The sequence below is a fragment of the Sebastes umbrosus genome, chromosome 10 (genome assembly GCF_015220745.1).
Source record: "Sebastes umbrosus isolate fSebUmb1 chromosome 10, fSebUmb1.pri, whole genome shotgun sequence".
In the NCBI taxonomy this organism is placed as follows: domain Eukaryota; kingdom Metazoa; phylum Chordata; class Actinopteri; order Perciformes; family Sebastidae; genus Sebastes; species Sebastes umbrosus.
Genome location: NC_051278.1, coordinates 17,065,483 through 17,092,228, shown reverse-complemented (window position 1 = coordinate 17,092,228; position 26,746 = coordinate 17,065,483). Strand labels below are relative to the sequence as shown.

General features: G+C 41.3%; 1 protein-coding gene across 21 annotated transcripts in view; it reads left to right on the top strand.

Annotated features, from left to right (window-relative positions):
- dst (dystonin) overlaps positions 1-26,746 on the top strand; it is a 121,861-nt gene that overhangs the window by 29,419 nt on the left and 65,696 nt on the right. For 16 of the 21 annotated variants that reach the window (XM_037782666.1, XM_037782659.1, XM_037782655.1 and 13 more), the window contains 30 exons: positions 923-1,012; positions 3,755-3,865; positions 5,018-5,095; positions 7,572-7,664; positions 15,493-15,650; positions 15,753-15,865; positions 16,051-16,157; positions 16,255-16,374; positions 16,734-16,829; positions 16,939-17,066; positions 19,032-19,125; positions 19,228-19,382; positions 20,196-20,664; positions 20,745-20,873; positions 21,652-21,729; positions 21,825-21,986; positions 22,258-22,362; positions 22,519-22,614; positions 23,257-23,382; positions 23,476-23,628; positions 23,718-23,872; positions 23,995-24,121; positions 24,244-24,427; positions 25,069-25,226; positions 25,312-25,490; positions 25,601-25,739; positions 25,827-26,020; positions 26,110-26,272; positions 26,359-26,442; positions 26,604-26,711. In XM_037782666.1, the coding sequence (XP_037638594.1) occupies positions 923-1,012; positions 3,755-3,865; positions 5,018-5,095; positions 7,572-7,664; positions 15,493-15,650; positions 15,753-15,865; positions 16,051-16,157; positions 16,255-16,374; positions 16,734-16,829; positions 16,939-17,066; positions 19,032-19,125; positions 19,228-19,382; positions 20,196-20,664; positions 20,745-20,873; positions 21,652-21,729; positions 21,825-21,986; positions 22,258-22,362; positions 22,519-22,614; positions 23,257-23,382; positions 23,476-23,628; positions 23,718-23,872; positions 23,995-24,121; positions 24,244-24,427; positions 25,069-25,226; positions 25,312-25,490; positions 25,601-25,739; positions 25,827-26,020; positions 26,110-26,272; positions 26,359-26,442; positions 26,604-26,711 (4,152 nt within the window). Of the gene's footprint in view, positions 1-922; positions 1,013-3,754; positions 3,866-5,017; positions 5,096-7,571; positions 7,674-11,539; positions 12,663-15,492; positions 15,651-15,752; positions 15,866-16,050; positions 16,158-16,254; positions 16,375-16,733; positions 16,830-16,938; positions 17,067-19,031; positions 19,126-19,227; positions 19,383-20,195; positions 20,665-20,744; positions 20,874-21,651; positions 21,730-21,824; positions 21,987-22,257; positions 22,363-22,518; positions 22,615-23,256; positions 23,383-23,475; positions 23,629-23,717; positions 23,873-23,994; positions 24,122-24,243; positions 24,428-25,068; positions 25,227-25,311; positions 25,491-25,600; positions 25,740-25,826; positions 26,021-26,109; positions 26,273-26,358; positions 26,443-26,603; positions 26,712-26,746 lie in introns of those variants that run through there. The other 5 variants (XM_037782658.1, XM_037782671.1, XM_037782656.1 and 2 more) reach the window with 4 other exon arrangements.

Here is a 26,746-nt window from a genome sequence, read left to right as displayed (position 1 = left end):
TATTTATTTACATAAACATGTGCTGATGACTAGTTTTATGATCATTGGTGTGTGATGTTTTCAAACAGGAATGTATTTATTACTTCCATTATTAAAATCATTAAAAGGGTTCTGGTTCCAGTCCTGCCTTAAGGAAAACACCTGCTATAGCTCACACTGTTTTATGAAAGACACATTATGTAAACTTTGTCACAATCAGAAGAAAGAAGGAAATCATATTTTATGCCTCTTGTACTGCAATAAAACATGACTCATGCAATGAAGGTGCAGAGAGAGGCAGCAACAGGTATATAAAAACAATATGCTCTGTGCTTCAGTTGTTTGAACCTGGTTTAATATTTGCATTTGATTTCATGTTTGTCATCCAGATTTGAGACCTCTTCAGCTTATCTTTTTAAGTGTGTTTCATCCATGAGAAATCAGAGGTGCTGAGTAATAGTTGAGGGGTCTGCTCTGTTGACCCAATAACATATGGGTGCAAGTCTATTTTGGCTTCACAGCTGTGGCTGCTATCTGGGATTACAGTGCTGAAAGCCCTGTGTGAAAGCAGGTCAGCGGGCAGCGGGGTGATTTCAGAGGCGCGGTATTTAGGACAGGAAGGAAAGATGGGCCGGCTGGAGGGAGGAAGCCTCGGGCCGGAGTTGTCAAGTGCCTTGCTCAAGTGCTTAGATAAGGTGTCACAATGATGTCCTGTGTGTTAAATGCTTTATTCATCTAATACAAGTAGGTGTAAGAATGAGTGAGACATTCATGGTTCCTGGTATAATCCTCAAAGATCTCCTCTTTAGAAATTGAGATTATTATAATTTAAAAACAACACCAATTTTGATTACATGTACAGTAGTCGTATAGCCGTATTTGTTATAATGAACAGTCATCAATGAACGGTTGTGTTAATAACAGTATTTGCATGTCCATGCAGGTACGGAAACATATAAATGACCTGTATGAAGACTTACGAGATGGACATAACCTGATCTCACTGCTGGAGGTTTTGTCCGGAGACACATTGGTGAGTTAACATTTTTCTGTTGTTTTAATTTTCAGAAGAAAGAGAAAAAGAACAAAAAAGTTACAGATGATGTTTTGTACATGTGGATTTGTTTCGTGATCCTATTTCCATTGAGATAAGTCTTATAAAATCCCAAAACATTCAGATTGTCATTAGACACCACTGAGGAAAGTGAGAAATGTGTCTTCCCGTAGAGCAACTTATCACACCTAGCACTGATGCCCTTCCTGTCTCTCACTTACATAACCGATGGTAGGAGGGAACGCTGGGATGTGATGGTCTGTAATCAGATCTGCTGTGACTTTACATCCACCAAAACCCACTCAATGAAGTCACTTTATGTGCGATTTGTAAGCAGGTTTCGAACATATCAAAAGACCTTTCCGTTTCGTTTTCTTTCCTTATCCATTCTGTGATATCTATGAAACGGACTGATGTGTTCATCATTGTGATTAGTTGTGTTGTGCTACTAGTTGTAAGTAATATGACATAGGGCGGTACAGTTGTTTTCTTGGATACACAGAGGGATGGGGCATTTTGTGCCTCAGTAGTAGAGCTCAAGTAGCAACGTACTTGAGTGGGATAATAAATATGGTGATTAGCCACGAAACATTGTTGTCTTTCTGTCTACAAAATGTAAGCAAGGAAAGGCTAGCAAGAAGGGAAACTAGCTCTCTTGTTGCCCAGTTGAGTGTCCGACGCGTTCTTGGCCACCGATAATCAGTCATTAACAAAGTTTAACTTGCTAACTGGCCTTTTTAACGCACTAACTGCCAAAGGCTACCTTTATTCTTTATTTTCGATCCCCATTCCCCAAGCAGGAGCTAACCATAACATTTAATGGCATTAAAAGCTGTATTCAAATACAAAAGCACAGCTCTAAATAGTTTCCTGTCATCCATATTAGAATAAGTAAAGTAACATTAACTGCTAGCATGAAATACCCCATACAGCACCAATCAGTTTGTACAAGAAAGATTAATCAAATTGCTACATATTTCCCTGTGTTTTTTTCACAGGAGAAATTTATATAAATGCCAAAATTACATGAGCAGTTATTAAAACTTCTGTATGTAAAATGTAGGGATGCACTGACACTGATATCGGGCCGATACTGACTCAAATAGCTGGATCGGATATCGGTGACAATGGGGCCGATCTATTCAATTCAATTTTATGCTTATATACTATATACTTTATATACTGGAATTTGAATTCCTGTGTACAAATTATTATTTTAATAATAAATAACAATTCAATGAATTTATATTTATGTATTTATTTGTCACACTTAGTTTGACAAAGTTAGGAAAGCGATGTTTAAGTCAGACCTGATGTTGTCTTACACATAAAAGAATGATCCCAGTCACTTCCACACAGTGAGGCATACAGCTTAAGAATTTAACACTGGTATCGGATCGGTACACGCTGTCGGCAGATACCCAAAATTCAGGTATCGCTATCGGGACCGAAAAAGTCGGATCGGTGCATCCCTAGTAAAATTCCTGTAGCTTCTCTGCTTGTCGTCATGACTGTGTCTTGAACTCTTTGAACCCTTGAACCTCAGTAGACAAACATTACTGCACTTCTGTGCATACAATTCATCCTTTTGCTTTTTTTATCGCTAAAAGGTCAAACATTACTGCACCTGGCACATAGCCGGCATGAAAATGTGACACTGTTTCTCTAAAATTACATTGTGATGGAGTAATATTACAATCATGAGCAGTGTTTCTTTTGAGTGCAGGAAGCTGTGCTGTTATGGTGATTAAAACACAAAACACAGCTGGAGTGACCGCTCTGTCAAAATTGGAAAATTAACAAGAAGTTGATCTAGGTGTGGACATTTTTCAGATAACCAAAACCTTTCACAAATATTAAAGTGTACTTGTACTGTGCCCAATATGTTAATTTCCAGCTGTTATTCAACCAAAAATTTAAATTTAGGATTGTGGAAATTGTGCTACATCTTACAGAATAGTCTTGTTTTATTTGTAGAAATGTAGAAAGAAACAAAATTGTTTTATATAATAATGAAATACAGTAATAATAGCTTCTTGAGGGACCACATTTTTGCAACTGTAATGAAAAACTGCCAGGTTTAAATTGAGTTACTCTGTAATATTGTTAGTAAGTGTCAAATTATTTTAACCAAAAATAGGGAACAGTCATGATGTTCAGTCTTTGGTTTATGGCCTTGTTATAGCAGTATGGGGCCTTTTGTACTTTGTTCATGAGAAATCTAATTATGTATAGTTCAGTATGTATACGTGTCTAATCCCCAACATATAAAGCAGCACAGTGTATGTAGCTGTAGTACTCTGGCCTAAGAAGACAGTAACTACTGAGGTGCTGCATGTTATCCAGCAGGCTATTTGCAGTACTATATCATTTCCCTGTTAACATGTCATTCTTTCATCTTATACTGAAGTATGTTAATACAGTCTATGTGCAGTCCTGCGCTCCATAATGTTATCATGCTGTGATGTCCCTTACTGTATTTAAACTGCATGTTTTCTGTGCAAATAGCCCCAGCAGTTACTCCCTCCTTCAGTGTGACTAACTTTCATCCTCTATGAGCTCTACCTATTTTCTGTTTACATCCTGTTTCCCTTTCTACTTTCCTCCTCTTCTGTTCTCCTCTCTGTCATTGGTTTATGTCTAACCTCCTTTTTTCATTTGGCCGCCGTGTGTGTCCATGTCTTCCTTTCTTCCCCCATGTGTTGCCTTTTCGGTGATAAGCCAAGGGAGCGTGATTTTCTGAAGACATTGCGGTTGGTGAGTGGGACAGAGGCATGTGAAGTTGAGCAGCATGGAGACACGGTGGATGGTGATGGTGATGATGATAAGGGGGTACGTGTGGCTCGCCCCCTCCACCCCCTTTTTAACAAACTAATTCACAGTTGTGCTGTGGCCCGTTAACAGGAGTGTAGAAACAATCCCACTGTATGATTTGTAGTCTCACATGATTGCTTCAGCAGATGTTGTAGTTCTACAACATGCTTATAGAGTAGTTTCCCTTTTCCCAATTTAGCTAAATATGTGATTTCTATGTAGTGTTGTTTCATAATGCCACTTGTTTTGATCAGGATATAATGTCAGACTCCTTGTTTACATGACCAGATGATGCAGAGAAATGTGCACATGATCTAAAGACCCAGGCATCTTCATGCTCCAAATTGTCTTTTTGAACATGCATCAACAATAAATTTGGCACGCTGACCTTGCAAAGGCATTAGATGCAATGAAGTATAAAAGGAAATTGCTTATAAAGCTTGGGTCTTTATATCCAGCTCACTAGCTTTGCCCATCATTGAGCCATACAATCAAAGCGCTCCAAACCTTCGCGAGCATCAGGACATTTTTCATCTGCTGCTTTCGGGTATTTCGAAGCTCTTCTTAAGTGTATGAGATCCATTGAATGAAAGCTGTGGGAGATTAGATATTGTTGCTTTGCTATTGAGGGATGAGCGGGATTCTTCTCTCGGCTTTTATCAATTTAGAAATACGGCTGAATGCAGCACAAGTCTTCTGCTGCTGCTGCTGCATCCTGGCTTCGACGCAATTTCAATTCCATTTCATTACTTCACGCCGTCCACGTCCACGTGCATTCGCCACAAGAGATTGGATACTTGCTCAAACAATGCAGCATTCTGCTATCATTTTTAAAATGTACATTTAGCGTCTACAGCACGCCGAACCGAATGTATTACTGTGTTTTTATGTGCACTTTAGCTGTGAGAGTGTTGCAGGGTCACATTTAGTTGCAAATGGTGGAAAATGTTCTGTACATGCACTGATTTTGAGTTGGCCTGCAGAAATGGCTACTCTTGTTGTGGGTAGAGATTTTTTGTGTGATTTTTACCTCACCAGATCAACGGGTAAGAACCTGGAAGCATGTCCTGTGTCCACCATGTAACTAATCACTTTTTTAAAATGTGTCCTCTGATATGGAGACGAAGCTGATTACCGTACATGGCTCCTCTTCCCTCTTTATGTCCACAGCCTCGGGAGAGAGGGAGGATGCGCTTCCACAGACTCCAGAATGTACAAATAGCACTGGATTATTTAAAGAGGCGGCAGGTAGGGGTCAATCCAACCAATCACACTCTCAAACTCTTCTTCTGTCACACTTTTGATTGGAATAGATTTCAGCCAACATTGTCATAAACCTTTCAAAGTTTAGACTGCCAGATTAAAGGAATACTTCACTCCCAAAATGACCATTTGTATATCAATTACTCACCCCGTGTTACTTAGAATTCTTGAAGAAACTTGTGTTTTTCTCGCATGCCTCCACGGTAAAGAAGAATTAAAAAAACGGAGAAAAGTCTAGATGAATTGAAGTAAATGGGGGTCGCGTTTAACAACAGCAGAACTTGATCAAAACATCAATGCAGTATAAATCAAGTCTCTTGGGAAGTACTTAGAAGGGATGTCACGAGAACCGATTCTTTGGGACCAAGTCGATGCTAAAATTCAGAAAACGTGATGGTACTCATTTTTCTACAGTACTGCAGGTAGCGTCAGGGCTCAAGACTTAACGTCATCCCGGTAGAGGAAAGAAAATGTATTTGGGATGCAGTAAACTCTCATCCAGGGGACGCACCCTATTACTTTTCCTGATAATGCAACATTGCGAACAACAATCTGTGTTGAAATCGGCAGGACGAGCGTTAGTTAATGTTAGCTGTTAGCTCCGTGCAGGACTATGCTGCTTACCAGCTGCTAACAGCTAACGTTAACTAGCTCTCCTCCCTCCGATTTCAGCACGGGAGGTGCCATTGATTTACATTATGATATGTTCAGGCTCTATTCAGTAAAAGAGTATCGGGCAAAGGTAAATTATAACGTCATGGTGTGTTCAAATGTAATCTTGTAAAATGTAGTTTTTGGAGAGAATAAAAAGGGAATTATGAACTCTTAAACTTCCTAACAAAAACCAGTATGCAAACAGTAATAAAGGAGTGGATGTTGAAGTACATGGGATTTATTTTTTTACTTTTTGTTTTTTTTACCGTGGTATCGAATTGTATCGAGAATCGTGGAATTTCACTGGTATTGGTATCGACTACTAAATGTCTGGTAACGTGATAAATGAGACTTGGATTATACTGCACGAGTTTCGAGAGAGTTTGTGAAACTGATGTTTTGATATAGTTTTGCTGTTGTTAAACGCGGCCCCCATTTACTTCAATGCATCACGACTTTTCTCCGCTCGCCATGGAGGCGTGCGAGAAAAACAAAGTTTTCTTCAATAATTCAAGGTAACACGCTGTGGGTAATTAATATACAAATAGTCATTTTGGAGGTGAAGTATTCCTTTAAGATTCAGGAAATCAGCCTGCAGAGTCAGAGCCCCATCCATCATACAGTGATGTTATAGCAAAAACAAATACATGTTGCTGCCTTTTCCTTTCCACATAATTAATTAGGAATTTTCACACACACTTTGGTACAGTAAGCAAATTATATAAAAGGTTACACCTGAATAACACATGTAAATCAGTTCATGTGTGCAGCTACAGTGTATCTTGAGAGTTGCATCATATTGTGCGAGATTTGTTCACTCGTAACCACTCAGGCAAGCAAAGGCACATGTGTAATTGAACTGGGAATGCAACTGGCACACTGTGTCTGAATATGTGGGCTCAGACCAGCTCAGACACACAGTGCCACATTGTGTGTGTGTGTGTGTGTGTGTGTGTGGGACAGCCCCATTCAGTGGTCATTACCTAGACACTGCCTGCTCTCCAACATCACACACCGTTGGACTCGTGGCATTTTCCATCTTTTCTTGATGAAAATTACAAGTCACTTCCCACAAATGGTAATGGCAGCATTTAAGGAGCGCTGCCTACATGCATCCCATCGGTGGGGTTTCGGAGAGCTTTGATTGCCCTCCCCTCCCCCACCGCCCAGGATGTGATGAAGAACACAGCCGGGCTGAGCTGAAGCCAGATGTGACGTAAGGCTTGAGACAAAGGAATCATAGATGTTCACAAATGAGTTGTTCTATTGTTTTAGCTGCAGTACACACCAGACACTTCCATGCATCATCTGTAGTCGTTAAAACGGTCCAACTGTTTAAACTCCCTTAAATCTCCCCCTGCAGCTTATTGATCGTACTTATTACAGATGATCAGGATGGCACTGGAGGAATAAATGAACCGCTCCATTAAAACACAAATGTGTTTAGACTCTGCTGGCTGATTCATGTTTTTTTTTTTTTTTGTGAATTCATTAAATACACATCATTTTTCACTCTGATATGTAGATGATAAAACAGTCCTAGCAGGTTTATAGCATTTAATTAGTAGCAAGCAGTCATTCTCTCTGTCACCTCAGACCCATGTTATTATGGTAACAGTGTTCCCTGACATAATATAATGACTATTGTGCCACCTTGTGGTGCTTGTTAAATGACAGGCATAGGAGTCAAAATAGACAAAACTCAGTATAAATGTAAAGGTGAATGTCATAATTTAGAAACTCAAGAGCAGGATTTGAACACTTGGAGATATCGTAAATATGCTAATCATGTGTTTCCTGTCATCAGGTCAAACTTGTAAATATCAGGAATGACGACATCACAGACGGCAACCCAAAACTGACCCTGGGATTGATCTGGACCATAATTCTGCACTTTCAGGTGAGCGTTGTCAATTTTTGGTTTGTGTGATTGTACTGGGTTATTGCTTACTTTCATTTCCTTGTATTACATGTAAGTGATGAGTTCACACTGTCTCTGTCTCTTTACTACTCCATGTCGATCTGTTGGATATTTGAATGCAGAGGATTTTCAACAGCTCCCTTTTGTCTTTGTAGAGTTTAAAGATATTTTAGTGCAACAGAAAAGCTGGCATGTTTATGGATTGAGTTACATAAGAGCGTGTGAAAGTCCCTCCAGATTAATGCTTATAAAATGGATGTTTCCACTTTTGACCACAAGGTGTCAAAACTGTGCAGCATAGATTATAATGAATGCTGTGATTGCTGTTTTACTGACTGCAGATTGTAGTGAAATATATGATGTTAGTGTTAGTTAGGCTTACTTTAATTCATGTTTGATTCAGCTCAGCTCAGCTCACGATGTATTGAGACATGGAAATGTCCTTGCACACTGTTTTAAAGGGTAACTTAAGCACTTTTCCACCTGGACCCTATTCTGCCATGATTTTGTGACTAATGGGGACAACAATTTTTTTAAATTGGTCCAGTATTGAGAGGTAACCACCGGCAGCCACAAAACAAGCTGTGAGGGCAAGTGAACAGCCTTAATGTAACGTTACGTCCACTAAATGTGTTTGTTTTTGCCACTGACGGGCTCAGATTGTTATTATAAGTGGCTGACAACATTATGGAAAGGATCCTACAGAGAAATGAAACGTTTTTCTTACCTTTCACTTCATCCGGTCTGTTTGTTATTGCGTCTAAATCGTACTAAAAAAGAAGTCTCATTGTGAAAACTGAACATCCGTATACTCTGCCGCACATAAATACGGGCGACCATCGAATTCAAACAACTCATCCACATTGTCGAAATCATCTAAATATTCAGCCATGCCAATGAAAATCTTTGAGATAACACTAAGGTATGCTTTCTGTACTACAACACAACAAACTCTGCCCCGGCTGCTAAATTACGAATCCTGCTATGGCGAAGGCATGACCTGCCCTCTTCTGCCTCTGATTGGTTAGTACTCGCTACCTTCGTTGGTTGGATTGGTTTAATTCATGCATGAGGAGTGAGATTGGATAAGAATATCATGATAAGCCAACAGAGGCAGGGTAGCATGGGTCATGCCTTCGTTATAGTAGGATTCGTAATATCGCTGCCCGGCTGGCCCTCGCATCACCACCATGGATGTATTCCTCTATTCCACCGTTGTCTTCCGGCAACACGTCACCTCGCCAGATTTCAGAACGAGACTTCTCCTTGAGCGAGACTCTTTCCATGATGTCAGACACTTATAATAACAATCAGAGCCTGTCATGGCAAAAAAACAAGCACTTTTAGTGGACATAAATGACGGTGCCAGCTTGCCCCAGTAGCACCATGTTGCAGCCTGTGAGCAGCTTTTGTTAATGTAGTGCACAAAATTTAAACAAAAGTATTGTACTCCGTGTTATCCGATATTTCCCAGAATCTTCTTTTTTAGTGGACAAAATATCTGTAGCATTATCTTGTGAACATTTGTGCACAAATCAGTACAACCAAGCTTTGCAGTTTTGAGAGTATGACGGTTTGAACGATTTTCTGTGCTCCAGTCTGAGTTTATATTTCTCCCTGAATGTTCTCAAAAAAATGTTCTCTCCGGAAATACTTGACATTTTATTGCTAGAGTGACTCATATCCTGTCAAGTGAGTGAGTAATCTGTGTGTGTGTGCCAGGAGTATCCAAGTGTCCATAGAAGTGACTATCCAAAATCTAATAGCATGCTGAAACTGCATACATTCTCTCTCACGCTCTCTCTTCCCTCCTCTCCCTCTCTGACTGTCTTGTGTTGGATTATTAATATCTTTGACTTTGGCACATGACTCAGCGGTTGGTCAGGGACAGGAATATTTTAATAGTCTTTCACACTTGCAGCGTTAATTGAGTTGCTGAGTTAGCATATTATGTTCGATCAAGAATGCATCAGTGTGACTAACGCCCTCAATGGAATAATGGAGGATAAAGTAGTTAATAGTATAATTTTGCCCCGACTCGCTGACAGGTAGCGTCGTTGATGATGCCAACACCTGCTGCTGTCAGTCTCACGCAAGCCCTTGAGCAGCGATGGGCCTGTTTCTTCTTGATTTAGAGGGATAGCAGGGCAGGAGTAAATCAATCACAGTGTACACCTTTGGCTTTATTATGTAAGCCCAGCTGACAGCAGATTGACATATATGACCTGTTTTTATATAACATGCTTTTATGTGACTGGCTTTGCCTAAAGTATCCAGGATCAGTCATGTCTAGAGGACAGGGAGTTGTTTTGAGACATACTTTACGGGCTTTTCTTATTGCTGCAGGCTATTTTTTTTATATTAACTTATATAAATATGTAACAGACAGGCTGTGCGTCCTCTTATGTTTAAATTCTCTACCTCATAGTTGGTTTACTGTGTCACAGTTGATGTTTTGTTGAGGTGTTTCAGACTCATTGTTTGATCATGTCTGTACAGATAAGACGTTGATTTCATCACACAGCGCTGCCGCTATTCTTCTACAATGTGTGCGTTTTCACCTGGAACATGCTGTTGAGTGTTTATTTTGCTATAGCCGGTGACGATGCAATACCATGACGATGCACCGTTGTCTGGTATTTCTATGCTTGTTTGTCCTGTTTGTTTGTTTTGCCCTGATTGACCGTCGCTGTCTCCGAGACGTCTGTTGCTCTGTGCTCAAAACACATAGTCATGATCTGTTTATTTCATTCATTCACTTAGGGCTGGGAAATATGACGACATATATATGGCCAAAACGATATAAAAATGTCTATCGTATGTATTTTTCTTTATGGTTTCTATCCCGATAAAGGCTAGGCCTATATTTATTTATTTTTTATCTATAATTTCACTGTGATGTGATGTTCATTTTGCACTCAAGTTCTGAAAATGAGCAAACATATGTCAAGTATTTAATTCACACAGTTGTATACAAAAATAGGCTTTACCATGTGGTTATTTTATATGGACTAGTTATTTATTGTTTGAGCATAAGTTGGCCATACGTAGCAGTGTGAGTAATCAGTACACTGTAGTTTGAACTGTGTGGGCTGTCAGGTGACTTTGACCTTCAGGGAAACTTCATTGGCGTTCAAATATTGTGACAGTGGCACAGTGTTATTTATAGTCGAGCTGTGTGGTGGCATTATATCTACTTTATATTTCATACACTTCTTATTTCTCTTGTTTGCCGTGTAATAAAAGTATCAATAGATTCCTCTACCGTGGGCCACACATTGTCAGGCAGTGTTATGTTGTTGCACTGGTTTTATGTGGTGAATCACTTCCTGGTTGGAGCCTTTGCCCTCCTGTGAACTGCGGTGGTGGTGATCTGTTCAGATAATAGTGTTTGTTTAAACCATTGGACTTGCGCCCCACCTCTGGCTCCGCCATTGTACGTAGCTTGATTAATAGACAAAGTGAAAGCACTTTGTTGTCCAGCTCGGATTTGCCTCTGCTCCTGCTCTGCTCTCGTTGACCTACACGCTGCTCTGTTTTTTCAAAGCCTCTCTGACCGGGCTGGGACTCTGTCTGGTTCACGCTGCACCCAAACTTGCTGAGCCAAAATTTCTCACAGCATAATAGGTGGCCATCAGTAGCTGGCATTCACTACTTGCAGTTTAGCCCTTGTCCTCTCTACACCTCTAATTACAGACACAAATATTAGGAAACCTAAGAGGCAGCTGTGACGTGTTTACTGTACAGGCAAAGCAGACCAGCCAAGCACAAAACAGGTCTGTCCACAAGTCTTTTCCGTTCTTGCTCAGCTGAGAAACATAAGCACACGGGCCGTGTCTGTGTGTGCATTTATGGTGTTTGTGCTGGATTAGCAAAGCCTGAGAAATGTTTCAAAGGTCAAAAAGGATTCCAGTGTCAGAGGAGAGACTCAACAGAGAGCACGCCGGCCAGAGAGAAATGCAGTAGGAGAGAGAGAGAGAGAGAGAGAGAGAGAGAGAGGGAGGCTGACCAGTTCCCAGCTGTGAGTCAACGAAAGGAAAAAGTCAACTCTGCTCTGAGTGGAGCGAGCTTTCTGTCTGTCTGGGTGCCGGCTTTTCTGTCACTGTTTATTTTGCGCTGGTTGCACAGCGCGAAAATGGATTTCTGTCAATGGAGGAGTGGCTCTTCAGATCAAGCAGATCTCACCGGATACTTTGCCTGAAAACAGCTTACTGTTGGGAGTGCAACACTGTCAATGGGTAAGAGACTGAATGAGTGTCAGCGATGGGAAACATCTGTGGCTGTGTTCGAGGCCCTAAAGAGGAATGCTACGTCGACCCTAAGAAAGCTCCACTGAGCCTTGAATCTAAAGAGCACAAAGGGCGCCGCTATTTCCAGAGGAAGAAGAGGAAATCTGGGGAGTTTCAGCCTGCTGGATCTCTCAGGGGTCCTGGAAGTGAAGCTGTTGCAACCGAGGCCATCTGCAGCAGTGCAGAGCCTCAACATGGGAGCGCAGAGGAGCCCCAAGCAGAGCTGGATAAACCATCAGAGGTGAAGACACATCTATCCAGGCAGGACAGCATCAGCAGAGGCGTCTATGTTGGAGAGGTACCGGTGTTAATCCTCAGAGATCCCTGTAATCAATCAAACAAGAAGTTATCTCACAGGTTTCCCACAGAGCAGACGGACGAGGACAGACGCAGGGTAGAAGGAAAGCTTCGCTGTCTCAACACGACTTCCAGAAGTGTCTCAGCCAAGGATGGATTGCTTGTGAAGAAGCTGCTCCAGCGCCAGTTAAGGAGGGCTGTTAGTTTCGGAGCGGTGGAGCACATGCTGCGGACCCTGAGGGGTAATGACAGACCTGGGAGTGAAGAGACGTTTGCCAAGATTATATGGGGCTCTCAATCACACAGGAGGAGGAGACGGAGGGCCTCCACCTGCTCTGGTTACGTAGGACATCTTCCAGCTCCTGCCAAATGTATTTCCAACCAACACGAGGTAAACTTAGAGCGTGTTATTTAAAGCCGTTATTGGTGTGATTCATGATAGATTAATAAGGGATTCGATTGGGGTATAATGTAACGTGAACATTGCAAGGCTGGTGTTTCAATCATGGAGGTTAAGAGCTACGGTGAAATGATATGCTCAAATAGAGAAATGCCAGTTTATGTTGTTAAACTAATTTTCTCATTACATGATTTTATGCCTCATCAGCATGGTCCATTGTTTTTAGAGCATCATGTCATCACTGTGGTGTCCTACTGTCTGTGTTCACAGTCATTCTTGGACACACAGTAACTCAAAAATCATACGTTATAGAATGTATTTACATCACAGGCAGCATCTGTGCAGAACATTATGTGCATATGCTGCATAATTTTGCATAACTGATCTGAAACCTGTGTGAAGATATTTATGCTGCTCATCTGTATGTAGAGACAGGAACAGTGCATTGACATAGATTTTTTTTGTTAAAGCCCAATCAATAGTTGACAGGCGTTATAAAGCATTAGGGGAAAAAAAGTAACTTAGATTTAAGAGCTGTGTTTTTTTTGTTTTATTGGTGGGGCCTTGGTTTTGTTGAGTACATTCAGGAAAAATTGTGTTGTATTGTCTAAATATCTTAATTAGTGATTTAAGTGTGTGTATTTATTGGAAATCCTCCAACCCTGCACGGTTGCTGTTTATCTCCTCTTCTTTATATTTTGTACACTAACGGCTGCCAGAGTTTGTATACAATTCTGCACATTATAGAATCTGCTGGTGATTCAGTGATTGTCTACGGGAGCAGGAACAGGGTGGTGGTGCTATAGTTAATGACTTTGTATCATCCCTTCATACTTATATTAACAAAACAAAGAACATTATTGTTGATCTCTCCCTCGTTCAACATCAAACTGTTATACAGCGCTCTGTAATCACCCTGGCAGATGATTACAAATGTCTTGGGACAGTAATTGACAGCAAAATGTGTTCTGGCTGTAATGTTAATTTTGTTTGTAAGAACGAAAACACTGCAGCATCTTTATTTTCTTAGAAAAATTAATTATTTTGATGCTTTAAGACTCACGCAGTTTTATTAAATCTGTTTTATCCTTTTGCATTGTGGTGAGGTATGGAAATCTCAGCATGTCCAGCATGTTCTTAGGAAGACTGAGGCTATCCTGGCTTGTTCATATCATACTTTGTTCTGGCAGTTTGAGTTTCCGCCACAGTCGTTGTTTTAGGGTCCCAGCTGGACAGACTAAAATGACTAAATCAATCTTTGTTTTGGTGGTCGTAGGCCTTTTAAACACCAGTTTGGGGCGGCTCTAGCTCAGTGGGTAGAGTTCGCAAGGTTGCCGGTTTGATCTCCGGTTCCTACTGTCTGTATGTTGAAGTGTCCTTGAGTGAGACACTGAACCCCACGTTGCTCCCCGGGCGGTCTACAGCCGCTCACTGCTCCTAAGGATGGGTTAAATGCAGAGGTCAAATTTATTGTATGTACCTATATGTATATGACAAATCTAATAAAGTTTATTTATTTATTTTTTATTTAGGATAATATAGGCTGGTCTGTGAGGGAATTTTTTTCTTCAGGTCTGTGTTATTTGTGTCTGTGTTAAAGGGGAACTACGCCCATTTTCAAAATTCATTCATGTCATTCCTATGGTCTAAGACAGTCCAAGAAATATTAGTAAACATGAACAACTCTCTCCCAAATCTAAAAACTAGAGTGCTAAAACTCAAATTAGTGATATCATAGGGTATAAAGTGTGGAACTGCTCCATAGACAATAAATTGGGAGAGATGTTGTTCTAGATGAACAGCTGAAAACACTACAATAGAATAAAACTCATTGGAAATAACATATAAGAATTCTTAATTTAGGTGGTGTTCCCCTTTAATCTTGTCTGAGCTGCAGTGTGTCGTTCCTGTCTCTGATTTTCAGTGTTGTTTTTATGACTGATGTCACCTGGCTGCAAATTCCCCCCTTGGGAAGAGTTATTGATTGATTAGTTGATTGATGTTTTGATTGGTTGGTTGGTTGGCTGGTTGATTGATCGATCGAAGTTCATCTTGTATAATCTACTCTGTGTTTCTCTGCTTCTTGGTTTTTGTTTAAACTATGTTGTGACAAAATGTTCTCTGATATGGAAAATAGAAACAAACCTTTCATGATGTATCCCATGTGGCTTCCATGGCAAACAGAATTACAGTATTTCTGGTGTTTCCACTTTTTGTTGTGTTACAGGAAAACAAAATCTACAAAGGCTTGAATCAACATTACTGAATGTAGTGTGTAGACTAGAAATAGAAACTCTTGTTCAGATGTCATAAATGTGCTTTATAGTGTCAACAACGCTGTGGAACTCAACCTGTTTGTTCGAGGTCATCTTCAGTATAACACATTGTAAAACTATTAAGTCATTTATTACACAACCTTATCTCACATTTTCCATGTTTCAAGTGCCAACAGAACTGTTAATGAACAAGATGAGGGAACTATTACCCCATTTTCACTTGATTCACACTTGAGTCTTGTCAAATATGAAATGAAATACACCTTTTTGTCTCATTATTTTGTCTCTGTACAATAAGTACTATCTTTGTGATTTAATGCAGTAATATTTTTCGGCTGTAGCTTGTGTTGTTGTCACATTTGATTGCATTGTATCTCAAGGTGTTCCTGTCATTGTTACCACTCAGTCAGTAATGGTGCAGTCTTAATCTCACAGGGTTATTATTCACAGGTTTGTGGGTTTGATTTTCTGTGTCTCTGCACGCAACTGCACATTTAACGTCAGTGCATCTTGTATTTTATATCCTGTATTTCTCTTTGTGACAGATCTCGGAGATTGGGGGGTCCGAGGACATGACCGCCAAGGAGCGGCTACTGTTCTGGTCCAGGCAGATGACAGACGGCTACGTAGGCGTACGATGTGACAACTTCACAACCTCTTGGAGGGATGGGAGGCTATTTAACGCCATCATTCATAAATACAGGTACAGTAACATCGAAGGAACTGCATTCTGATTATTTTTTTTCTTTTGGTTGGTGTGCCTGGTTTTACTCTCCTTACTGGTTTCTCTTTGTCTCTATTGCAGGCCAGACCTGGTCGACATGAGCCGTGTGTCGACACAGGCCAACAGGTCAAATTTAGAGCACGCGTTTGGTGCAGCTGAACATCTGGGGGTGGCAAGACTGCTGGACCCCGAGGGTGAGATGCATACACACTGTCATGTTTGCTTTGACTCACAAAACACTCGAAACCTTTTTTGTGCTGTAAATCATGTGGAGTGAAGCTCGGAGATTTTGGCTTGAGGAGGAATTCCTCTCAGCACAGCTCATTCATTGTCACGTGTTGCATTTGTGACCTTTTTGGTTTTTTACTTACCTCGTCAGACGTAGACGTTCACTCACCCGATGAAAAATCCGTCATCACATACGTCTCAACGCTGTACGACGCTTTCCCCAAAGTACCTGATGGCGTTGATGGAATCAGCCCTAATGTAAGTAGATGGCACCGCTCCATCAGTAACTCCACCCCGATCCCAGTAAAAGTGCTGAAAAGTGCTTCATTGATGATGATCCCTTTTCTCCGAACAGGATGTTGATATCAAATGGGTGGAGTACCAGAACATGATCAAATACCTCAGCCAGTGGATCAAACACAATGTGGCCATAATGTCCGATAGATCATTCCCCAACAACCCTGTGGAACTCAAGGTATTGAATCATTATTAGCTTTATTTTACACAAGTTGAGCTTCAGGTCTCATTTTACAGAGTGCTGAGAATCTGCATGTATAGTCAGCGAGGTGAAGGATAATTGTCTGCATCAAATAGCCCACGTGTAGCATCTATCTGCTGTAACTGAGACCTAAAATGATATTGACGGATATGAGAGAGCTGCAGCGTCCATTTGCTGCAAGAAGTCGATAGCTTCTAACAGTAAAGGCACTTTTATGCAGTTGTTTTAAAGACAAGGGGAGAGTATGGACATACAGATACGGATACTATCTGTTGTGATGCTTCATGATGCAAGTGTATAATTATATTTAACATAATCTTTTCTTTCTTTTACAGGCACTTTATACACAGTATCTGCAGTTTAAAGAACACGACATCCCGCTGAAAGAGAACGAGAAGACAAAAATACAGGATCTTTACAAAATGCTCGAGGTATACAAATCCCAAATAGAAGAGCATGTTGCTTTGATCACATATTGCAGTGCTTGTGGTGTTACGCGCTATGGTAATAACAAGTCTGTGTTTGCGGCGTATCTGACAGATGTGGATCGAGTTTGGACGCATTCAGTTACCCCAGGGTCACCACCCTAATGATGTGGAGAAGGAGTGGGGTAAATTAATTGTTGCCATGCTGGAAAGAGAGAAGAGCCTGAGGCCTGAGGTGGAAAGGTATGTGGAGGCGCTGAGCGTACTAATACTCTGTGAGGTCTAATCTTTATGGTCTTCATAACCTAATATAATGGGTTACGTGTCAGCCAAAAGTCACTATTTCAAGGTCATATTGTAGAAAGTGAGATTTCCATGTCTTTTTTTTATTATAAAGCAGGTCTAGGTGCTATATAAATACTGTGATAACATCAAAACGCTCAGTCCACAGAGAAATACACACAGCCTGTATTCAGAAACTGTATCTTTAAATGAGCCGTCAGGACTTCCGTAAAGTTGTGATGTCACAACTGTACACCAGTCACCAGTAAAAGTGCCGCTAAACTCTGTGTAGCTGACACCCACCCAGTGAGTCTCCGGCTGCAGTGACGCTGTGAAGACGGCGACAGCACAGAGATCGGAAAACGCTGACCAATCAGAACAGACTGGGCTTTTTCGGGAGGGATTCTTAAAGAGACAGGCGCTAAAACGGGGTGTTTCAGACAGAGGGTGAATAAAAGGTATATTCAGACAGACGGTATGAGAAAAATAATGTGTTTTTTGAACATTAAAGCATGTAATCGTGTTCTAGTAGAAACCCAAAATACAAGTATGAACCTGAAAATTAGCATATGTGACCTTTAACTAACACACATAGACACGTAGCTGGTGTTTTGATATAACAAAATGTGACGGATTGAGGCAACATACAAGGATTTAAAGCAAGAAATATTGTGGCCATGTGTTGCTTTTCTCAGTAAAAAGTATTTAGATAAAGGAGTAAATATGCTACATGAGTCAGCATAATATTCTCTGAGGTTGGTTTTGGGTGCTGCAGCATCATATTGCAAGCTCACTAATGTCTCTGCTGCACTGAGGGTCAGTGTTTATGTCAGAGATTGAATGTCCTTATTAAAGTAGAAAAATCCCCTCACTGAACCGCTGCACACTAGGATATGATTTCTATTAACATATTTATGAGCTGTTGTGCACAAGATGTCTTGATCAGATTTATTGCAGACAAAGTGCGCCTTTTGTGTTTGATAAGGTTGAGTTTTGTTCCGCTCAGATGATCACGTGTTTTGCAAAAATAAGCAGCAAACAAATTAATCCTGTGTAATGAAATAATGAAAAGAAATAGGTGCTTTCAGTTCAGGAACAAAATCATCACTATCTAGTTACTTTACAGAAATGTGCAGATACTAAGAACACAAAGAGTCTTATTCTTTCCCATGGCAAGCTCGGTCAAGTTTTAGAGCTCTATCTGGTGCTCTGTCTCCATCAATGTTTGTTTGCAGAGAAGATCTTATTTCTATGGAAACTCAATGCCAAATCCAAACACTTTGAAATTCTCCATTAACAATAGTTTAGACAAGTTTACATCTCCATCCCTGCCTTCATGGTCTATAAACACAACGTATTTACAGCATTAATGTTGGGTGTGGTGAAAACTGGCAGAGATAGCAATCACAGCAGACTGGCAGCGCTTTATTTGCAGTCTCAGTTCATATAAAGGTGTACTGTCTCAACCTGCTGTTTAATTTTTATCCCCTGAGGGCTGCACATTATTTCAGGGTGGGAGTCACTTTACACGCTCTGCACCTGGCTGTGGTGCTATAAATATGAGCAAGTTGAAAGCTGCTACATCAGTCAGGTCTGCGAATGCTCGCAGTCCAGGCTGGGATCCTTTCAGAGGGATGATCAGGATGAGAAAGGTCACAGTGATTGTTTGAGTAGCTGGGAATAGCAGGTTTACTGTGTGAAGCAAGATGGCCTATTTGAGTGGGTTCTCGTCTGTTAGCAACAGTAGCTTCACCAGTTTTGGCTCCAATGACACCGCCCTCACTGAGCCGTTACAAATTAACAGCTCAGTTTTTCTCAATAACAACATCGCCTTTGGATCCAGGTGAGGTTACAGCTGTTTTTTTTGTTTTTATTTAAGTGATAACAACTGTAAACTTACTATATTTAATCTGTTTGTCTTTGTAGGCTTGAAATGCTGCAGCAGATTGCCAACAGGGTCCAGCGGGACTGTGTCAACGGAGAAGACAAGCTGGCGTTGGCAAGAATCGCCCTCCAGTCTGTAAGTTTTGTGCAATCTCTGTTTGACTTAATGTGATGAAATAGCACTGTGTACATTCTTTGTCTTGAGTTTTGAGTCTCTTTTTTTTCTCCCTGTGCTAAGGATGCAAAACGTCTCGAGTCTGGTATTCAGTTCCTACATGAAGCTGAGATCGCCGGCTACCTTTTGGAGTGTGAGAATATCCTCAGACAACAAGTGATGGACATCCAAGTTCTTCTGGATGGGAAATTCCCCTTTGCAGATCAACTTGTCCAAAGGTACAAAGTATATCCTCTTGCAAAAATAACACGCTGAATGTTCTCATACATTAAAACAAGGGCTGTCAATCGATTAAAATATTTAATTGCAATTAATCATATGATTGTGCATGATTTATCGCAAATTAATCGCACATTTTTTATCTGTTCAAAATGTACCTTAAAGGGAGATAAAAGGAGAAAGTATTTAATACTAATATCAACATGGGAGTGGGTAAATATGCTTGCTTTATGCACATGTATGTATATAGATATCAATTAACAACCCAAAACAACGACAAATATTGTCCAGAAACCCTCACAGGTACTGCATTTAGCATAAAAAATATGCTCAGATCATAACATGGCAAACTGCAGCCCAACAGGCAACAACAGCTGTCAGTGTGTCAGTGTGCTGACTTGACTATGACTTGCCCAAACTGCATGTGATTATCATAAAGTGGGCATGCCTGTAAAGGGGAGACTCGTGGGTACCAATAAAACCCATTTTCATTCACATATTTTGAGGTCAGAGGTCAAGGGACCCCTTTGAAAATGGCCATGCCAGTTTTTCCTTGCCAAAATTTAGCTCACTTTTATAGTGTTATTTAGCCTTAGTTAGGAGTTAGGATTTCCTTAGGTTTTCTAGTTTCATATGATACCAGTATCTTCACTCAAGCTTTGCGCCCGCTACAACCTCCGAAATATCGATTGCGTTAATGTGTTAAAGAAATTAGTGGCGTTTAAACCAATTTGCGTTAATGTGTTATTATCGCGTTAACTTTGACGGCTCTAATTAAGACATCTCATATTGTTGTTCCTTTTTGAATACAGGGTGTCAAAACTCCGGGACGACCTCCTATCCCTGAGAGCAGAGTGTTCTTCCGTGTACAGCAAAGGTCGCACCCTGACGACAGAACAAACCAAAATGATGATCTCGGGCATCACGCAAAGCCTGAACTCCGGCTTCTCTCAGAACATCAACACAAGCCTGTCACCAGCCCTTACTCCTGCACTCACCCCGGGGGGGTTAGGTACCCCCGGGTCCACGTTCACCTCTAGCCTTTCACCGTGCCTCACCCCGTCCTATACCCCTGCCTTGACGCCCGGTCTGCAGCCCGCTTCGGTCCAGAGCTACATGGGGAGTGGCGGCGGCATGGACCCAGGCAGCCTCAGGCAATTGAAACACATGCAGATCCGAAAGCCCTTACAGAAGTCCTCACTGGCAGACCCCAATATGACAGAGGAGGAGGTCAACATGAAGTTTGTTCAGGACCTCCTGAGCTGGGTGGAAGAGATGCAGGTGAGTAGTTTGTTTATACTGTACTGTAGCTTTAATTGTACACACTTAAAATAAGACACTGTTTTTTTTCTGTATTAAAGATGCAGCTGGACCGTTCAGAGTGGGGATCTGATTTGCCAAGCGTGGAAACGCATTTAGAGAACCACAAAAGTGTACATAGAGCCATTGAAGAATTTCAAATGAGTCTTAAAGATGCCAAACTGAGTGAGGTAAGCGTTTTGGAGTTTATCTCTGTCTTGCTTATAATCTAAGTGGAAACATTAACAATTGTACATAATCTATGATATAAATGTTAGTCTGAAATGTTGCTGCAGTTACCTGCCCTAACTCTTAGGGTGCTTTCACACCTAACCATCTGTATCCAATCTCTATTTAATGCATATATGTTAAGCACGTCAGTGTGGGTATTTTCCATGATTAGTAGGTTTAGTAGGTTTAACTGCTGTGCTTGTATCCGACTCCTTGTACTTAGCCAGTTCATTAGCTCCGTTAAAACATGTGTGACAGCGATCCCACAGTAATACGCCTCAGGCACGTGTTTGTGCGCTCCCTGACGTTCGCACTATGCGTTTGCACCAGTCATCTGGGAGCGAGCAAAGGGGCTTTTGTACAGTCCTGTCTCTACCATTATTCATCATAACATGCAGTCAATTTGCAGTCTAATAAAACTAGTAATAATGCTTATAATAATCAATTATTAATCAAATAACATAAATATACACATCAGAAGCATTAAAATGCTGCATAAACTTGTGTCAGTCACTAGAATTTGATTTCCCCACGTGGGCCCTGATGATGACTAAACTGTCCAATCAACGATTTACCTGTCAGTCTGTATAACTTCATGTTTTCTCCTCTGGTTTGTTTGTCAACAATGTATAATTTTTTCCCTTGGTCCGGACCAAATGAACTCAGCTACAGGTGTGAAAGCACCCTTAGTTTCTGCAGTGAAAATAAATGAACTAAAACATGTTTTTCTCTTCTCAGATTCAGATGAACATGCCCCTGAAACTAACCTATTCAGACAAACTGAACAAGCTAGAAAAGCAGTATGAAAAGCTGTTGGTAGGTGATCCAATCTTAAATGTGTGCTGCTGTGAATAAAATATAAAACGTATTTATGTGCTTCTTGTAGTCTGACTTTATGAATGTCCTTTCAGAGCTGTTCAAGAGAGCGACAGAGCCACCTGGAAAGCCTGCATGACTTTGTGTCGCAGGCAACTCAGGAGCTCATCTGGCTGAACGAGAAGGAGGAGGAGGAGGTCGCCTTTGACTGGAGCGATCGCAACGCCAACATCTCCAAGAAAAGAGACTACCACGCTGTACGTTTTTCAATGAACTGTAACTCAATCTGTGAAATCTTCCATGCAGACAGAATAACACGGGCTTGTTCAGGCAGCTCTTTTGGGTGTATAGGTTTGGCTACGTTACAGCTGCATTCATTTAATACAACAATAATCTCTGTGAAGGGATTTGTTTATTGAGGCCTGAATGATTTACTTCACACTATGAGACAGGATATGGGATTGTGTGAGAGGACGGAGAAACTGAGGGCTGGATGCCAGAGATACTCAGCTTAATGTCTTTACACAGGACCTGATGAGGGAGCTGGATGAAAAGGAGGAAGTGATCAAGTCTGTGCAGGACAAGGCAGAGCGCCTTATGCTCAAGAACCACCCAGCCAGGCCCTCTATTGAAGTAAGTGGGTTTTTTATCTCTTTGTATGTTCAGCTCTGCGGTCAGTATGACAGTAGCGTCTCCACCCTGCATGCTGCTCCCACAGCGATTAAAAGATTGTGTTAATCTTGTAATTTTCCAGCTATTACACCTGATTATTGTGTGTTTCCCTTCCAGGCGTACAGGGCTGCCATGCAGACGCAGTGGAGCTGGATTTTACAGCTCTGCTCATGTGTCGAACAGCATCTCAAAGAGAATGCTGTTTATTTTGAGGTGAGCTGCTGCCTGTTTTTCAGTCAATATCATAGACTGTATATAAGAAGTGGACGTAGTCACCGAGACGTCACCCATTGGTTTGTGAACTGACATTTTTAGAAGCCTCGAGTTCGGCATTTTGGCCGTCGCCGTCTTGGTTTTTTGTAACCAGAAGTGACACAACCAAACGCTGAATAAGACATTTTTAGGCAACCAAAATGTTACAATTATCTTTTATAAACGTACAACTCCCAGACCGGACAACGTGTTAGCGAGCAGTCAATCACAAGGTAGCCACGCCCTAATGCGTACCCTGCTTTATGGTCTATTTGACTCTAAATGGGACCATAATTTACTAAATGAACATCATGTTGTATTGAAGAAGACTTTAAACTACCGATTGAGACCATAAACTCATGTTTACAATGTTTACTGAGGTAATAAATATATAGTGAGAAGTAGGGTCATTTTCTTATAGACTTCTATACAATCAGACTTGTTTTTGCAACCAGAGGAGTCGCCCCCTGCTGGCTGTTAGAAAGAATGCAAGTTTAAGACACTTCACTTTTCAGACCTGGAGGTTGCCCACTTGTCAATAAAGCAAAGTGCATTTTTTTGCCACATCTGATTATTTCTTTGCGCTCTTTTCTCCCCTTACAGTTTTTCACTGATGCCAAAGAGTCTAAGGACTACCTAAAGAGCCTGCAAGACGCCATTCAAAGAAAATACAGCTGTGATCGAACGAGCAGCCTACACAGACTGGAGGATCTCATCCAGGAGTCAATGGTAAACTGATAGAAAGATATGTGAAATGTGGGTGTTTTGTGTTGAGATAGTTGCAAAAAAATATATATCTTTTTTGGTATGGTGTGTCCCTAGGATGAGAAAGAACAGCTTCTCCAGTACCGCAGCACTATCGCTGGGTTAGTGGGCAGGGCCAAGAATATCGTGCAGCTCAAGCCCAGGAACCCTGAAAGCCCCGTGAGATCCTCCATCCCCGTCAAAGCCATCTGTGATTATCGCCAGATAGAGGTATACAGAGGCTCTCTACGCCATATCACATCACATTTCATCTCAGTTTGTTTCGACGTTTTATAGTAAATCTGTGCTGTGTCTTTCAGATTACCATTTATAAAGAGGATGAGTGCGTACTGGCCAGTAACTCTCACCGGGCCAAGTGGAAAGTCATCAACCCAGCGGGAAACGAGGCCATGGTGCCATCTGTCTGTTTCACTGTGCCTCCGCCCAACAAAGAGGCTGTTGACGAGGCTACGAGGTAAGTCCTGTTTTTCAAAATAAAGTTCATTCTTGGGTTCAAATGACTGTTGCTGAATGCATAAACTCTGTTGACCTGCCTTTGGTGGGATGAATTATTTATGTCTGTTGCTTTTCCTGCAGAACTGAGCAGTTATATCAGAACGTCCTGGCCCTCTGGCACCACTCCCACGTCAACATGAAGAGTGTGGTGTCTTGGCATTATCTAATGGATGATATACGAGCCATCCGCAACTGGAATGTGGCCTCAGTATGTTTGAATTATTATGTTTTCTTTTTAGACGCTTATCCATCACACTTTTAAAGTCAGTTTTGATTTAGAACAAATGCAAAGCGCATTTTTGCCTAATTCCCACTTTTATTTCTCCTTAGATAAAGACCATGCTACCAGGTGAGCATCAGCAGGTCTTGAGCAACCTTCAGTCCCACTTCGACGAGTTCCTCGAAGACAGCGAGGAGTCCGAGGTGTTCACGGTGGCGGACTGTGCCCAGCAAGAGAGAGACGTTGCGGCCTGTAAGGAGTACTACCAGGAACTGCTCAGATCAGCAGAAAGAGGCAAGGCTCAGATTCCCCTTTTGTCCCTCCCAACGAGGAGCTACTGGAGAACATTGAACACAACACGTGAAGGAAACACATGGCTCTTTAAGCCTTTTAAGCCCGAAGTTAATGCCTTTTGGAATTATGTTGTTTTTTTACTGAATTAAGAAGAGTTTCTTAAGAGATGGTTGGCTTTGCTGGGAAAAGCAAACACTGGGATGCAGTTTTTAAATAGGGTGGAATATCTGGAGAAAAAATACAGAATACTTATGTTATGTTGTGATGTTATAGAAGACAAATATGAGTGTATACAAAGTCATTTACATGTATGTTTACTTTTTATTGAATAAGTTCTCAAAATCATTTTCTTAATGTGTGTATGACTTCACTTTAGCAGTATACAAAATGTCATTGATTTAGCTGCATTGCAACAGGTCCTTAAACTGTGATAATGATGCCACCTAGTGGTGCTTTGATATGCTATCAGTTAATGTGTGTGAGACTATATGTAAGGTTAACATTCCCTTTGTTTTGTCATGTGGTGTTGCCTTTAAAATAGTTGTGATTTTCAAACCAGCGCGTTTACAATGGCTTTTTTTCCATCCTCTCACAGTTTGAAACTCAAACATATTTTATGCTCTTATGTGTCTGGTAAACAGAGGAACACGAAGAGTCGGTGTACAACCATTACATCTCAGAAATACGCAACTTCCGGATGCATCTGGAGGCCCATGAAGAACACCTGATCAGGCAGCTCCGCACGCCGCTGGAGAGAGACGACCTGGAGCAGAGTCTGCAGCGCATCACAGACCACGAGGTACACGTCTGGGTGGCAATAATCATTTCACATATTCAAGCACTTACTGGTGTTTAATCCTGATTTTCTATGTGCCGCTTTGCAGAAGAAGACAGCAGAGATGAACAAACTGAAGGATGACCTCGACGTTATGAAGGAGAAGTGTGAGCTGTTCCTCAGACAGGCTGCAGGTTCTCCTTCTGTGCCGACGCTTTCCTCTGAACTCACCGTCATCGTTCAGAGCATGAGCCAAGTGTACTCCATGTCTTCCATTTATATGGACAAGTAAGACACTCCCTTCATTGTCTAGAAGTCAACGTGGTTGATATTTTTTACTAGATAGTTACTTGCATTCAAATTACCTGAATTGAAGACATGTTCGCTTTGTGTTGCAGACTGAAAACAGTGAGCTTAGTGGTGAGGCACAGCCAGAGTGCAGAGACGCTAGTTAAGGCTTACGAATCCAAACTCTACGAGGAAGATGCTATGAACTCTGACGTCAAGTCCATTGAGACTGTCATTTCAACACTTAAGGTAAATACACTGTTGGATTTAACATTTCACCAACCCTGGCAATGCTTGTAGTTCATTTTGGGTAACCATCCCTCCTTCTGATCTTAGCAATGGCGGACAGAGATCGACGAGAAGCAGGAGGTGTTCCACGACATGGAGGACGAGCTGCAGAAAGCACGAGTCATCAGCGACCGCATGTTTAAGACGCACAACGAGCGTGACTTTGACCTCGACTGGCACAAGGAGAAAGCTGACCAGCTGAGCGAGAGATGGCAGAACATCCACTCCCAGATTGATAGCAGGTTAGTGTTAGGATTTGTTTTGGCACTAAAAGTAATTCATGACATTTGGGTGTAAGTATTGCTCAATGATGTGAATCGTTCAATTTCAGGCTTCGGGACCTGGATGGTATCAGCAAATCTCTGAAACACTACAGAGACTCCTACAGTAGTCTTGATGAATGGGTTAGAGAAATGGAAGTAGCACAGCTGAAGGCCCAAGAAAACAAACCTGAAGATAGCAAGGCCCTGGCTGAGCTGTTAAACAAGCAGAAGGTGGGACAAGAATGAACCTCTTCACAATAAGATAAAGACAGTTTATGGATGTATAAGTATATATTTAAAATGTCTGTGTTTTTCAGGTCCTTGTTGCTGAAATTGAACAAAAACAGAGCAGAATTGATGAGTGTCAGAAGCACTCAGAGCAATACTCATCTGCCATTAAGGTAAGCTAATTTATCTTACATGTTCTCATGGTTTCTCTGATATTTGAAATGAGTAATTGGTGTCATTCCCATTCCAACTTTGTTGGGCAGCGACCAAGATGTGATCAAAAGTAAAAATTGCTGTATTAGAGAAAGAAACAACAACTTGAATTTCTTTTTAGGATTATGAACTCCAGCTGATGACCTTCAGAGCGATGGTCGACTCCCAACTCAAATCCCCTCTGAAGAAACGGAGGATGCAGAGCTGCTCTGACGCCATACAGCAGGAGGTAAACCTATGATTCAACTTTGGTAGGACAGGAAA